The following is a 15,150-nucleotide window of genomic DNA, read 5'->3' as shown; positions in this document are numbered from 1 at the left end:
CCCCACTGTAGGAGAATAAAGTGGAGTGGAGTGGAGTGGTGGTGGCGGGGGGGGGGGGGGGGGCCATAGAAATGGACCATCTAAGGGAAACTTTGTCAGGTGGTGGCCAGGGGTGTTCAAAGCTCATTGCTTGCATCACCAGCTATTGGAGATCAGAGAGGGCAATTAGAGGGTCCTGGTTCTCACATCCCCACACACACACTGTTCTGGCCTGCTGGGCTCTCTAACTTGGTTGGATGTCTGAGTCCTCAGTGGTGCCCCCTGCCTGCCTCCCCTCTGCCCTATGCCAAGGTGTGCTGGCAAATGTTTAACAACCAGCTCTCTGGAAAAGACAATTTCTGTGATATACTCCCATGTTGAATAATTTCAAGCTACCAATATGTCAGATGGCTTGTAAAATTCCATTCCTGAAAATGTAAACAATTGGTTCTCACAGAGCTGGTACAAGCTGGCTCCAGCACACTACCCCCAGCCCATCCCAGATCCCCTCATAGGAAGAAGGCACAAGTTTAAAGGCAGACTGGGTAGGGATGGTATGAATTTAATATTTTTTAGTATTATAATATATTCTTATAAAAAAGGTGCAAGTGAAAAAGGACACTGCAGATTTTGTCCATTAGCCTCATTTGTCATCTGAGGCAGCTGGTAAGAATAGCCCTGGCATGAAGGCATCCCTGGTAGAGGTCGGGGGAGATGGTCACAGCTCCCCAGTTGGTGGAAATGGGATGGGAGTAGGGAGAGGCTGGACCAGACCTTTCCCCATTCACCTGGAGAATTTTCTTCTCCCACTGCCCTAAACACTTGATTTCCATCACAGGGGAGAAATGCTGCTGAGAAGGTTGTGTTAGGTTGACGATGAATTTTACGTTGGCCACAAAATTAGCTGGAGAAACTTATCTAAAGGTGGCAGGAGCGGTGGGGAAGGGCATGAAAAAAGCAAGACCAAGAAACATTAAGAGGCTAAAACATTTAACATATTAAGGACCAGCTCAGCCATCCCCATTGGGCACCAGCCCCTTCTTACTCAGTTGAGTATGAGTCCATGGTCCAAGGCACTGGAGATCTGGCTACAGTGGCATCTAGCACTAGAGCCACTGGCCAGATCTAGAAAATAAATAGAAAAATATCTTTTAGAGTGAGAAGGCTGGGCTCTGGAACAACATATTTGTGTCCTCTGTCAACAGTTGAACCAAATTCTGCTTTTCTGAAGATCAAATGTGTCTTGAACAGCTTCCATAGTCCCTGTCTTCTCAGGTGTGTATCCAGTCTTCCATGGTGGGTGGGAATGCCAGACATGCTTGTGGAGCCATCCCCTGTTCCCTGCCTCTTTGGAGGGTTAGGTTGACATCAGCCTGGCCGGTTTGGGAGAGGACCTTTAGAGGCCTCACCCACAACCTCCCATCTTCCCCAACACCTGTCTTGCAGTGGGAACTCTTGGGGGTGCAGATGGGTATAGCCAAACTCTGTGCAGCTGTTCTGCCTGGAAGCCTTTATCTTGCCCTCACCTGGGTTCCAGGATGGCCTCTTCACACCTGTGTCAGCCAGGCTTGCACTTGCTCAGATCCCTCCCACCAGAACACACGCGCCACCCGCCCCCTCAAACCAACGCACATGCTGGGCTCGCCGACCCTGTGTTTCTTCCCCCACAGCTACACTACGGTCCCAGCCCCAGGAGTCTGATGCAGGTGAAAGGCAGAAGATAGGCAGCTGAGAGTGGGCCCAGCTCACCAGTCTCCACTGGCAATAACCCAGAGCCAGGGATTAGGTTGGAAAGTGAGAAACACAGGGAAGGGCAGAAGGGCCAAGAGCTGGTCGATGGTAGAGGTCAGGCAGGGCCAGTCTCACAGAGGATGAAAGGCCAACTGGGAGCGTGGAATTGAAAATAAGAGCCTTGATGGAGTTTTAGAAGAAAAACTGTCTAGATACAGCCATCCCATCCACCAAGGCCAGCACAAGATGGACAAAATGGAAGGTGGGAGTGGATGGGGGAGGACCGGAAGGAGCCCTTTGCAGGTCAGGCTGAAGAACCAAATTGGGTACCAGAGGTGGGGTGGCCCCCTCTCAGCCTTCCTCCTCCATCCCCAACCCCCCAGTTTCCCTTGCCTGCTCTGCTGTTCGCCCCATCCGAACGCCTGAGAGGAGGGGATACCCTTAGAGACAGCATGTTAATGCGGAGGACAGCTCTGGCCCAGACTTCTCAGGAAGCAACTCTCCAACGCCAGTGGACACATGGTTCCAAGTGGCCACCTGCAGGCTGAACAGAGGCCGCTGTGGCTTCTGCCTTGAGGCTGGTGTTAGAGAAGGGGTGGGAAGGCCTGAGCAATTTATATTAAATAGAGAGCTGTGGGATGGAGCTAAGCATTCAAGTGCTGCCCTCTGCTGAGGGGCTATAGGGGACTCCAGGGCAACATTTGAGGTCACTGTCTGGCTTCACAACAATGGCCAGGTGTCCAGGAGGTGGGGACATGGGAGATGCCCAAGGCATGAGGTGTGGTGATGAATGAGGTCTTTCTTGAGCCCCTCGCCAGATTCATCAAGCACCTTGAGGTGTGGTGATGAATGAGGTCTTTCTTGAGCCCCTCGCCAGATTCATCAAGCACCTGGTAGTAAGCCATAGCTGTGGAAACCCAAGGTGAGTCTTCTAGGACTGTGGATTAGTAGACAGGATGGCAGTGAGGGTAGAGAAGGAAGGGAGAGAGACTTAAGACATACAGGGAGAGGCCAGAGGACCTGGGAAACAGACATTGTTACTCTGTCCTGATGTCTTTGGTCCCTGCATCATCCTTCCAACATTGACTGTTTTCTGGAACCTACCAGAGCTGATCTAACGAATATATAATGCCTCCTCTGTTTCCGTTCAAGAGGAAAGTTTGCCCCTAGGTCAATGTTCTGTTGAGCCTCCCTTTGAGAGACAGGAGTCTGGATTCCCTCACCAGATTCCCTCTCAGGGGCTCCCTCCAGCATGCTGCACAGGAAATCTGGACAAGGCTGTGGACCTCTCCAGTCTAGATCTGGAACTGTTCTGTGCTAGCACATGGGTGCCCATGGTAGGGGATGGGGAACAGGGCCCCTTCAGCCTGGGGTTAGCTGGCCCGAGGCCTTCCAGGGATGTCTAAGTCAGCCTCAGAATAATCCCTAGGGCCAGGGCGCCGAAGGAATCATGTGAAGGAGATGAGAGGAGCCCCTTAAGGTAAGCGTGGGGAGTACACCTGGTCCAGCCACACACAGCCCCCCACCCCAGGACCCAGCCCAGGGCTCTAAACCAAGCACCAAATGGCTTAAATAACACCACCTCCTCCACTCAGCCCCATTCTCACCCATCCCTGTCTCCCAGCCTCCTGTGTGGCCAGTTCCCCAGGTCAATAATTTAGCCGGTTTATTGCCCGCTCCCGGGTGACTTCCAGGGCCTGGCTCCCTGATCGCTTGCGGCTGCGCTTGAGCTTGCATAAGTCCTTGTCGAAGACCTCCCCAGAGCGCAGAGCTGACACCAGGTCATCGAACTCGCCTCCCTCCTCCAGCGAGCTGCCCGCAGCCAGGACCTTCCGCTGCCGCTGCCACCGCTCACGTTCCCTCTGCTCCTTCAGCTGCGGGCGGGGGGCCAGAGGTAGGAACCCTCTCAGGGAGAGGCACTGAGGCCAGGGAAGCCCCCCAGCCCTGGGCTAACTCCTAGGCCATGGTCGTGCTGCCTGCCTGTATCTGTTGGCCCCGCTTTCCTCCTGCCTAGGACATACAGGCTCCCTGCCTCACACCATTCTCTTCCCTCAGGCTGGGAAGAAGTTTCTCTCTCCTGGGGCTGACATCCAACCCCCATGATGTTCCTCAGTCCCTGCCTTCCTCCCACACACCCCAGTTTGGGGCTGCTCTTCCCAGGTAGCACCCATCTCCCCTCAGTCCCAGGCCCATCACGGCTCCTCACCATGGCTTCCATGCGCGCCCGCCGCTCCTCCTCCTCCTTCCTCCTCCTCATGGCCTCTAGATCCTGCCGGGCCTCTGAGAAGGCCTGCAAGAAGGTGTCAAAGATGCCAAAGAATTCGTCCGGCTGCATCTTGCTGTCATGCTCCCCGAAGTGCATCAAGGCCTTGGCGAACTGTCAAAGGAGAGAACAGGGTTGGTGGAGAGTGCCTGGAGCATGCTGGGCTCAGCCCTTGAGGTTAGCTGGGTTCTAGCCAGAGCAGAACCCAGTGCAAGGCTGGGGACTGTTGGCACTGGGGGCAGGGCTGGAAGAGGCGAGAAGACACCCCCATTATCATCGGGATCAGAGACAAGGCTAAGGAGAAACGGGTAAAGAGTCGGGTTCACTCACAGTCCACCTTACAGCTGCCCCTGAGCCTGTAAGGGGTAGGCATGAGATCAGGGGTATAGACCTTCAGAAGCCCTTCCTGAGGTCAGGAAGAGCCTGGCAGAACTCAGAACTTCAGAGATCCTCTAGTTATCAGGTGAATAACCCCTCTGTGCCTCAGCTTCCTCCTCTGTAAAATGGGAATAATAGAATCTACATCATAGTGGTGTTGGGGAGTTAGATGAGTTGGTGGCTATAAAGGAGTAGCTATACTTATATATGCCAGGCACTATTCTGACTTACTGAGCGCTACCATTGTTAATTCAACCCACTCAGTATCCTCTAAGAAAGATCTCGTTACTCAAAGTGTGCTTCCTGGACTAGCAGCAGGTTCACCTCCTGTTGGAAACGCAGAATCTCAGAGCCCAGGCCTCCTAAATGAGAATCCGTGTTTTAATAAGACCCCCATACATGAGGTCTATGGGCATGTTAGGGTGAGAAGCAGATAGAGGCAGAGTAATTGTGTCCACCGCTGAGCTGTAGTGTCAGAGTCTAACCCAGTGCTATCACTTACAGCTGGGCAATCTTGGGCAAGTTACTTAGCATCTCTGATTTTAGTGTTCATATCTGTCAAGTGGGAACTAAAACACTTAACATGATGCCTGATAGCTGATAAATGGACCATGATCCTTGCGGTATGTGGTTATCATGGCTTGTCTTGTTAAGAGTGAGGAAATGGTTTTCTCTCAAAGCTCTGTAACTCTGGGTTTGTCCCTCCTGGGCTGTCTGTGGTAGGAATGGGTGAAGGCGCTTGTTTAGATAAGGCTGGGTTGGCAAGCAGTGGGGGTTGGGGCACCCTTACCTTGTCCCTGGCCTCATTTAGCTGGTCCTCCAGCTCTGAGAAGCTGAAGCTGGACACTGTGATGAAGTCGCTCATGACGGGGACAAACTTGTCATTAGGCTCCCGCACCTGGCGCCTCTGATACTCCAGCTCCTGAGGAGGGAGGGCGAAGTGCTGCTTAGACTGGTGCCAAGATGAGAGTCGGGTGCAGGGGTCACCACATCTCCCATCCTTCTTGTCACTCACAGGACATTGAGCCCTTTGGAAGAGGGAACACCCTGCGTCTCAAAGTTCTAAGGATGGCAAAGACTATGAGCATTAGCAGCCAGCCCACCCTGCTGTCTTTCTTTCTGTAGAGCACTGAGACCCAACGTGTGACCTGGGGCCAGCAGCATCACCTGGGAAATTATGAGAAATACAGACTCTCAGACCCACAAGATCAGAAGCTGCATTTTAACAAGACTCATCGTTACAAGACTTCAGGTGAGTCATGCACAAATTAGAGATATTTTCCTAAAGCTCCCAGCTGATTCAGAGGCTGCTGGCCCATGGATCACACTTTGAGCAGCACTTAAAAGGCCTATACAATTGTAAATTTGGAAGTCATCTTCCCCCACCACAGTGGCAACAAAATGTTCTTTCTCTTCCTTAATCTGTCTCTCAAATCCATTCTCCCCTTACCCACTGCCTCTCTCCACAGTGAAAATGGGAAGGGTCTGTTGTTCCTAGGTTTGGGGGACCTGTGTGGTCCCCGTACTGGGCCAGTCTGGCTCACTTCCCCACTACTCTACTGGTGTTTTCTGGAAGGCTCGGGCCAGAGATGGTATCAGCCGAGAAGCCATCAGAACAGGAATGGTGGGAACAAGAGACCTGGGTCCTCCACCGGCCCAGGAAAGAGGCAGAGAGACGTAAGGAAGAACCTTCTGAGGACATCGGTCCCACTGCCACATTGTGTGCTTCCTGCCCCTAGCTGGCAGTCAAGGGATGAAGATTCTCTTTGCCATGCACTTGAATCCAGTGTAGGCATCGGTCAGATGTATGGTTCATTCCACTCCACTGCCAAATAAACACCAAGTTGGACAGTAACATGGGTATAGTCTCAGGTGACCCCTTTTAAAAGGTTCAGACTTAAGCCCCAGTAATCCAATTATCTTTTGGGAGGGCTGACCCTGTGCTAGAAGCTGTACCCACTGTGCCCGTTGTTTTTCACCCCTGTGTAGGAGCTTAGGGTGCAGTGATGAACAGTGTTTGCCGACAGCAGCCCTCACCCAGGTAGGCACTGACGAGGTACTCACCACCTCCACTGCTCTCAGGCCCCTCCTGAGGTTGCCCACCTCCTTCTCCAGCTCTGCTAGGCTGTGAGGAGACACAGAGGGAGGGGAATGAGGACCATCAGCTCCCGCCTTGAGGTGCTAAGGCTGGTTCAGGAAGAGGGCAGAGCCAAGCACAATGGCCTGGGAGTCGGTGAGCCTGGGTTCCAGCCCTGGTGTGGCCACTGATGGCCCTGACAAAGCACCTCCCCTTCGTGCCTCTGTCTGTGCATCTATAAATTAACAAGGTGAAACCTGCATTCTATAGATCTTTCCAGGTCAGAAATGTCATGCTGCAATATGAGAACGTTTCCAACCTGTGGCTTCTGGCTTAGACTATTTATTTTTATGACTACCAGGTAATGCTGATGAGCTCTTTATGTGATCCTGCAAGCAACAGCATTCGATACCAGTGAGCCATGTACCACTATGTTTCTAGTTTTCCTGGAGATGACATCTATCACCTAAATGTTCAGGTCTAATTTCTTGCCTAGCAGATGCTGTTGGTGCCCCACCCACATCTCCTTGGACCATCCATTGTAGGGCATGGCCCCAACTCTTCCAACTGTATGCACACTCTCTTTTTGAGGCCAAGCTCCTTCCACCTGTACCTGTGGCCAGACAGTTATTCCCTGCCCCTGCGGAGCCCCTCAGCCAACTTACTGAGAGGACATGCTGTCTGATTGCCCCAGCAACCTTGCCCTTCGGGTGGGAAAACTGAAGTAAGTATTCCACACTGTTTCCCAGAATTCCTCACGGGGTTAAGCACCAATTGCCGTGAGTGGTAACGGGCGTAATAATGTTTGTTACTGGCATTCTTTCTATCTCTGGCTCATTTCCCCATTCTTCTACTGGTATTTTCTGGAAGCATCTCTGAAATAAGGATTTAAGAGCAAATTGTCTTTGTTTGGTTTTCCCGGAAGCAGACCCTGAGACAGGATAGGTAGTCAAGGAAGTGAGCATGTTCTCAGAACACAGCAACTGTGGTGGTGCCCATACAGTCAGCACAATAAACCTCAGCATTCGCATTGTAATGAGCTCATTCAAGCAAAGCTATCTGCAGTAGGGACTTTCCCCTCTAGAAAGCATGCGCATTTTGATTTTACCTATCCTCATACTGGCCCTTTGCTCATTATAGAAGAGGGGAAAAAAAACACACCCCTAGGTGGAAATGTAAGATGCTAATGAGACATGCAATATATGAAAAAGCACGCATAGCTACTACACATGTGCACCCAGAGGCCCACTCAGAGCCTGCTTCCTAATAACAGTTCTTCCCACCTCCTTATGAATTATCATGTAAGTCTCCCATAATGGGAGTCTTCCCAGTGCCGGTCTTGGCTGTCTCATCCTTACAAGAAGCCCGCCCTGAATGCTCTCTCTCTCTCTCATGGTGTCCTGTCTATTCTGCATCTAACTTACAAGATATTCTTCTTGTTTTGCAATACATTGTTCTATGCTATACCCCCTTTGCTGTGTGTCTGTTTAAATTCTTTTAAACTCAGAAGACAAGAACCGAGGTCTCACATCAGCCATCATCAAGCCCAGAGTAGACCCCAAGAGAGGAAAGTAAGACAAGAATGAGGGTCATGATGGGGAGAAGGAAGTCTTGGAGAGGCCCCTCACTTGACTTTGGCAGCTTCTGGAAGATGCTGCAGCTCTGAAGGCATGTTCAGAATATCAGGAAAATGCTTCTCCAGGATCATGATCAGGTAATGGAGCAGAGAGATGTTTCTGTGGACGAAAGTCAGGTCAGTGGTAAGTGACAGAGGAAACTGGGCACGAGGGTCAGAGGGAAACTAGGATGGGGTGTTAAGAGAAAGGGGTGATGAGTCTTAGGATGTGCCCGTCCTAATAGAGGGAGTATGTGAGAGGCCAGGGTAGGGTGAGATAGAGGCCAAGGAAGTGGCCAGGAAGGGAGGTCCTCACCTGTCGATGCTGGACTTGGTGTCAGCAATCTTGTTGAGGCTGGCCACCCGGAACCCGTAGGCGCCCCCACGCTGCCCTTTGTTCATGAAGTTGCCTATGGCTAGGATGACCTCTAGCATCTGCCTTAGACGCTTGCTGCGGACCAGCTCCCGGGAGGCCAACAGGATGGCTGGGAGAGGAAGCACAGGTCAGAGCCCTGCATGGGCTAGGCAGGGCAGTGGTTCCCATTGCACCCCAGGAAGATGCCACCACAAAGTTCAGAAAAGGGGCTGTCAAATGTCTTCAACTCTCAGTGAGGCAGAGATTATACCCACTGCTCAGCAGACCCATCAATTTCACATTCACCCACCTCCAGGGGAAGCAGACACTTTCACTAAGGCCAATTCACCAGACACCCCATTTGTAGGACATGCCAACTCTTCCCAAGAAGATAATTTCAGAAGATCTTTTCTTACATGTGCTTAAAGATTATTAAGAAGGCCGGGTGCAGTGGCTCACACCTGTAATCCCAGCACTTTGGGAGGCTGAGGCAGGGAGATCACTTGAGGTCAGGAGTTCGAGACCAGCCTGGCCAACATGGTGAAACCCCATCTCTACTAAAAATACAAAAAATTAGTCGGGTGTGGTGGCACGTGACTATAATCCCAGCTGCTTGGGAAGCTGAAGCAAAAGTGTCACTTGAACCCAAGAGGCTGAGGCTGCAGTAAGCCAAGACTGTGTCACTGCACTCCAGCCTGGGCAACAGCATGAGACTGTCTCAAAAACAAAAAGAAAAAAAGATTATTCAGATATTCTTTCCATGAATATACTCATAAATATGACACTTTTACTTTTCTAAACCTAGCACTTAACTTCAGTATTTTACCTATTATGGGATTGCTTCTGCCTGTCTTGAAATGCTATATTCTATTGGTTTTTTGGAAAGAAAAAAAAAATTCATCAACTAAATAACATGTCCTCGATTATAATTTTGTTCTATAAAATAATGGCATGCTTTTCAGTTGATAGTGTCTAAGATTTGATGAAATAAGCTACTTGACGTACTGTTGAATGTCATTTTTAAGATTTTTCCAACCTTTGGGCATCTTAACCATTTTCCCCCAATGCTCTAAATGATATCTTTGCTAGAAATACAAACTAAGCTAACAGTAACCAAAACTTCAATAATTCATTCTGCTGTGTGCGCTCTGGCCCTTCCTCAGCTATGATGTCTTTATGGTGGGTGCGCAGAAGGGGGGCACAAATCCTGAGACTTTCTCTACTAGTTACAGAATATGATTTTTGAATATTCAGTGTGGCAACAAAAAGACCAGATTATCCTGTGATCTATGGCTTATGCCAAACTGAACATGCTTTAAGATGCTGCTAGGAAGATAAAATGAAAATGACTTGGCTAAAAGTTTGTAGAAAGCTTTGAACACAGTTAGAAATAAGTAACTGTTAAAAAGAAGCTGTACCAGCACTTTTGGAGGCTGAGGCAGGCGGATCACCTGAGGTCAGGAGTTTGAGACCAGCCTGGCCAACATGGCGAAACCCTGTCTCTACTGAAAATACAAAAATTAGCCGAGTGTGGTGGCACACGCCTATGTAACCCCAGTTACTCAGGAAGCTGAGACGGGAGAATTGCTTGAACCCGGGAGATAGAGGTTGCAGGGAGCCGAGATCACACCACTGCACTCCAGCCTGGGCAACAGAGTGAGACCCCATCTCAAAAAAAAAAAAAAATTGTAAAAATAAATAGTAAGGTTTGTCAGTAGCTTTTAAGTTGAACACGTACATACTCTATAACCTAAAAGCCACATTATTCTTGGTGAGTATTTGGGTTGTTTCTAGGTTTTTTAAATTCCAAATCAAATGGGTAAATTATGGTGTATTCATATAATGGAATACAATGCAGAACTGAAAATGAATAACCCACTGCTACACGTAACACTAGGGACAACTCACAACCATAATGTTGAGCAGAAGTCACCAGCATGAAATTATTCATACTCTATTATTCCATTCATATAAAGTTCAAAACAGGCCAGACACGGTGGCTCATGCTTACAATCCCAGCACTTTGGGAGGCCGAGGTGGGCAGATCACTTGAGCCCAGGAGTTTGAGACTAGCCTAGGCAACGTGGTGAAACCCTCTCTCTACAAAAATACAAAAATTAGCCAGGCTGGCAGCATGTCCCTGTAGTGCCAGCTACTTGGGAGGCTGAGGTGGGAGGATACCTTGAGCCCAGGAGGCAGAGGTTGCAGTGAGCCAAGATCACACCACTGCCCTCCAGTCTGGGTGACAGGGCAGGACCCTGTCTCAAAAAAAAATAAGTAAAAATTTAAAAAATAAAGTTCAAAACCGCTAAAACTAATCTGGCAGTCAAGATGGGTTTGACCTTCAGAGAGGAGGGAAGGGGTAAAGTTTGGGAGGGGGACATGAAGAAGGCTCCGGGGGGTTGGAAGCTGTATTTGTTGACCTGGGTATTGATTACACATGTGGTTCCCTTTTTTAATTCCTCAAGTAAGACTCTTAGGATTTGTGTACTTTTCCATATGCATGTTATGTTTCAAAAAAAAGTTTATTTAAAAAGAATACTTAGGAAAGTTTTTGGCAATTTATATTGGTTGGGATGTTTTTTCTAAGGTTTATATGCTATTTGGAAAATTTGCAAAGGAATCCTCCTAAAAATGCTAAAATGTTGGCAAAACAGAAAATGACAAGAGTTCAAAGGAAATCAGTGTAAATGGGAAAACGCCCAGATGCAGTTCTGACATTTTAGATATATTCACAAGAATAATATATTCATGAATATATTCATAAGAATATTACATTTGCAACCATATTCATCTTGACTACATTTGGTGAATGTATTTATAATAAGAATCGGTAAATGTGGTGTATTCAGCAATAAATATATTCATAAGAAGAACATATTCAAGAATTATAAGTTCATGAATATATTCATAGAAGAACTGGAAAATTTGTCAAATTTGGTGAACTGGCTTTTGGCAAATGGACTCAGAGCCCTTGCTGGGGTTAGGAGGGCAGGTGTCAACAGCTCATCACCTAGCTGGGATAGGCTAAATCTTAGCTCTTCCAGGAATACTTCCTGGGAGAACCGGAAGGAAGAATAAGAATCCCATCTTTGCACACTCCTCTTTTCTCCACCTACAGTCACACACACTGATCTGATTCTATAATACACAACTTCAGGCATCTCTTTCCTATCTAGCTCTTAGAGGAAAGAGACCTGTGTCTGGTCTATACAAGGACAGCAGCCATTGCTATACAGAGCAATTATTATAGAGCAGAGCGGTAGAAGAGTAGCTTTCCGCAGCAGATCTTGCTATCCCAAACACATCTTACTTGGCTTAGCTTGATATCAAAGGGAGACTCTTTCCTGAGTATCCACTGACTCTTTTTTTTTTTCCTTTTTTGAGACAGAGTCTTGCTCTATCACCCAGGCTGGAGTACAGTGGTGCCATGTCGGCTCACTGAAAGCTCCACCTCCTGGGTTCATGCCATTCTCCTGCCTCAGCCTCCCCGGTAGCTGGGACTACAGGCACCCACCACCGTGCCCAGCTAATTTTTTTGTATTTTTTAGTAGTGACGGGGTTTCACCGTATTAGCCAGAGTGGTCTCGATCTCCTGACCTTATGATCCGCCCACCTCAGCCTCCCAAAGTGCTGGGATTACAGGTGTGAGCCACCGCGCCCGGCCTCCACTGACTAATTCTTAGGCTCCTGGGAGCAGGAAACTGTGTGAGATTAAACCTTTCTGGTGGCTAAGCTACTCTGGTTCTGAATCTCCAAATGGCAATTGCTCATGTTTGTTCCACTGACCCAAGATATACAAATAGTTGTGCACACAGGTCTTGCGCTGAACCCCTTATTTGTGCTGCATGCTCCAAAGGCAGTCTGCAGCAGGATGAAAGAAAGCTGTGAAGAAGATAAGGATTCACCCATCACCAGGGCAGGAGATATGGCCAGACCTTGGAAATGGAGAGTCACTGCTGTTATCTATGCTTACCACCTGTAGGTCCCTTGCTGTGTGTGTGTATGCGTGTGTGTGTGTAGTGGGAGGGGCAACGAGATCTGATTACAAAAAGTGTCTGCCTTAACTCTACATGTTCCACCCTATCTAAAAACTCTCCCTGAAGCATCTCAATGGATTTCAGGAAGGGCTACTCTTTGGACTGGGCATCTCAGGGAGTACTGACTGGCCCTGGTGTCCAGCAGGGGGTGCCCATGCTCTGTTCTGCCCCCAGCCTGGTAACCTCAACATCCTGGTAACAGGCTTTCTTGCTCCACTCTTCCGACCCTGTCCTCTCCACAGAGGAGCCTCCCAGCCTCTCCTGCTTATTGCCTCCTGGGTCCACGTCTGCCCACCATCCTGACCTCCTGCCTCTCCCAACAACTCCACACCCCTCCCTACTCTGCCATCAGCACAGGCAGCCCCTGGGAAGTACTAGAGGACAAGAGGGAAGGGACTGATTTTGAAGATCAGCCATCTGCATTCCTACCCTGGTTCCACCACTCACCAGTGTCATAGCCTCGGGACATTAGAGAGGAGAGAATGGAAGCACACGGAAGTTAATAATAGCACCCACCCGTGGGATTCCTGTGATGACCAAATGAGGACCAACCAAGCAGAGTGCTTCACACAGTGCTTGGCGCGTGGTTCTCATTGAACTACAAATTTCTCATCTGGAAATGGCCTGTGTTGGAGGTGTTCCCTGACTCAGAAAATCAGGTGCCTCTAGAAATCAGCTTGTGCAGTTTCCTACTTTCCGAATGGCTCACACTTAAACTCACGTGCCCCAGAAGTATTCTATGAGCCTAGTACCTCTCAAGTAGGGTAAAGACCGATGAGCTCAGTCCCAGCCAGGCATTGTTGTAGGTGTGGCTATTATTATCTTTTCTACCTTTCCACCCCATGCTGGGGCAGATGTCAATAGACGCCCCACCTTGGAGAGCTTGCATGCTGAGGCATAAGGAACATGTCACAAGGTTGGTGCATGTGCTAATATAAGCAAGTGCATATTTTTATAATCATTTTACATTTTGTCTTTGAGGTTTTGCTTTTGCTTTGGGGTTGAGAATAAGAAAGGGGTTTCCCTCTGCCCCTGTTCACTGGCTCCCACCCACCCTCCCTTTCTCAGATGCCTCTCCACTCTAAGCCTCCTGCAACCCTCAGCCCTACCTTCCACTTTGGGCTTTGCCTCAGCCAGCCGCTCCTGGAATTTCTTCTTGAAGAAGAGGGCTTGCAGTCGCTGCTGGTAGTGGTCAATCCTGTAGATAAGGTGAGCCATGTCTTGAGGTATCCCACCCCTACCCAGGCCAGCCCCAGCTCCAGGAGCCAGCTCCAGCCTCCTCTCGAGCCTGCCCATCTCCGTCCCCTTCCTCTTGGCAGAACCCCACCTGCCCCAATCCCAGCCCCACCTGCCAAAACCCCACCTGCTCGAATCCCCGCCATGCCCACGGCCCCAACCTGCTCATTTCATAGAGGAAGCGGTCAGCGCGGGCCATCCGCTCGATCTCATGCTTGTGCTCCTCCAGGAGGTCAATGTCGCTCTTCTCCGGGATGAACTTGAGGAGCTGCAAAGAGCAGGCGCAAGTCACACAAGCAACTGGTGAGCAGCAGACATGGGGTGCGGGGTGTGAGAAGCACTTGACTCAGGTCAAGATGGGGAGGGTGCCTTGAAAAAGAGAGACACCCTTGTGTGGACAGATTTGTTCCATCTGCCTGAAGGGGATGACAGGGCACCCAGCTCTGAAATTCTTTTTTCTTTTTTAAAATTCAGATGTAACTGATATACAGTATTTCTTTCTTTTTTTTAAAGATGGGGTCTCACTCTGTCCCTCAGGCTAGAATGCAGTGGTATAATCATAGCTCACTGTAGCCATGACCTGCTGGGCTCAAGCAGTCCTCCCACCTCAGGTCCTGAGTACCTGGGAATATAGGCATGCAGCACATACTGGGTTAATTTTTTTTTTATTTTTTATTTTGTAAAGACAGGATCTCACTATGTAGCCCTGGCTGGTCTTCCCCTCGTGAGCTCAAGCGATCGTCTCACTTCAGCCTCCAAAAGTGCTGAGATTACAGGTAGGAGACACCACGTCTGGCCTAAAGTACCCTATTCTTCAATGTACAGCTCAATGGTTTGTCTTTCCTTTTAAACAAACTTGAGGTATAATTTACATAAAATAAAATGCACCCATTTTAAATGTGCAGTTCAGTGATTTTTGTCAAATCTCCATCCATTGAATCATCATTCAGATTAAGATAGAGAACATTTCCATCCCCCAGGAAAGTTATTTTGCATCACTTCAGTAAGCTGTTCAAGTGAATATAGGCTCTCAGCTGAATTCTAGGACGTTAACCAGATTTGCCTGTCCTTGAACTCATGCTGTATGCTCTCTTTTATGTCTGGCTTCTCCCCAGCATAATGCCTAAGGTTCATCCATGTCATGGTCGTTTGTTTATTGCTGAGGATTCTACTGTATGAATATACCACAGTCTACTTATTCACTTTCCTATTGATGGAGAGTTGGGTTGTTCACAGTTTGGGGGATTTATAAATAAAGTTGCTATAAATAGAGTTGGCCCCTGAACAACACAGGGTTGAACTATGCAGGACCACTTGTATGTGGATTTTCTTCCGCCTCTGCCGTCCCTGAGACAGCAAGACCAACCACTCCTCTTCCTCCTCCTCAGCCTGACGACAATGAGGATGAAGACCTTTAAGATGATCCACCTCCACCCAATGAACAAGATATGTATTTTCTCCTTTTAATGATTTTTT

The 15,150-nt window shown here is 48.9% G+C and overlaps 1 protein-coding gene across 1 annotated transcript in view; it reads right to left on the bottom strand.

The window, feature by feature from the left end:
• Positions 1–521: 521 nt before the first annotated feature.
• The window catches only part of DAAM2 (dishevelled associated activator of morphogenesis 2), a 91,226-nt gene continuing 76,597 nt past the window's right edge, over positions 522–15,150 (bottom strand). The window contains exons 18-25 of the mRNA XM_025383398.1: positions 13,836–13,942; positions 13,548–13,636; positions 8,360–8,528; positions 8,057–8,164; positions 6,416–6,476; positions 5,142–5,273; positions 3,917–4,087; positions 522–3,584 (exon numbers count right to left, since the gene is read on the bottom strand). Of these exons, the coding sequence (XP_025239183.1) occupies positions 3,360–3,584; positions 3,917–4,087; positions 5,142–5,273; positions 6,416–6,476; positions 8,057–8,164; positions 8,360–8,528; positions 13,548–13,636; positions 13,836–13,942 (1,062 nt within the window). The 3' untranslated portion in view covers positions 522–3,359. The remainder of the gene's footprint in view (positions 3,585–3,916; positions 4,088–5,141; positions 5,274–6,415; positions 6,477–8,056; positions 8,165–8,359; positions 8,529–13,547; positions 13,637–13,835; positions 13,943–15,150) is intronic.

The sequence above is a fragment of the Theropithecus gelada genome, chromosome 4 (genome assembly GCF_003255815.1).
Source record: "Theropithecus gelada isolate Dixy chromosome 4, Tgel_1.0, whole genome shotgun sequence".
In the NCBI taxonomy this organism is placed as follows: Eukaryota; Metazoa; Chordata; class Mammalia; order Primates; family Cercopithecidae; genus Theropithecus; species Theropithecus gelada.
This window is presented reverse-complemented; position numbering and strand designations above follow the sequence as displayed.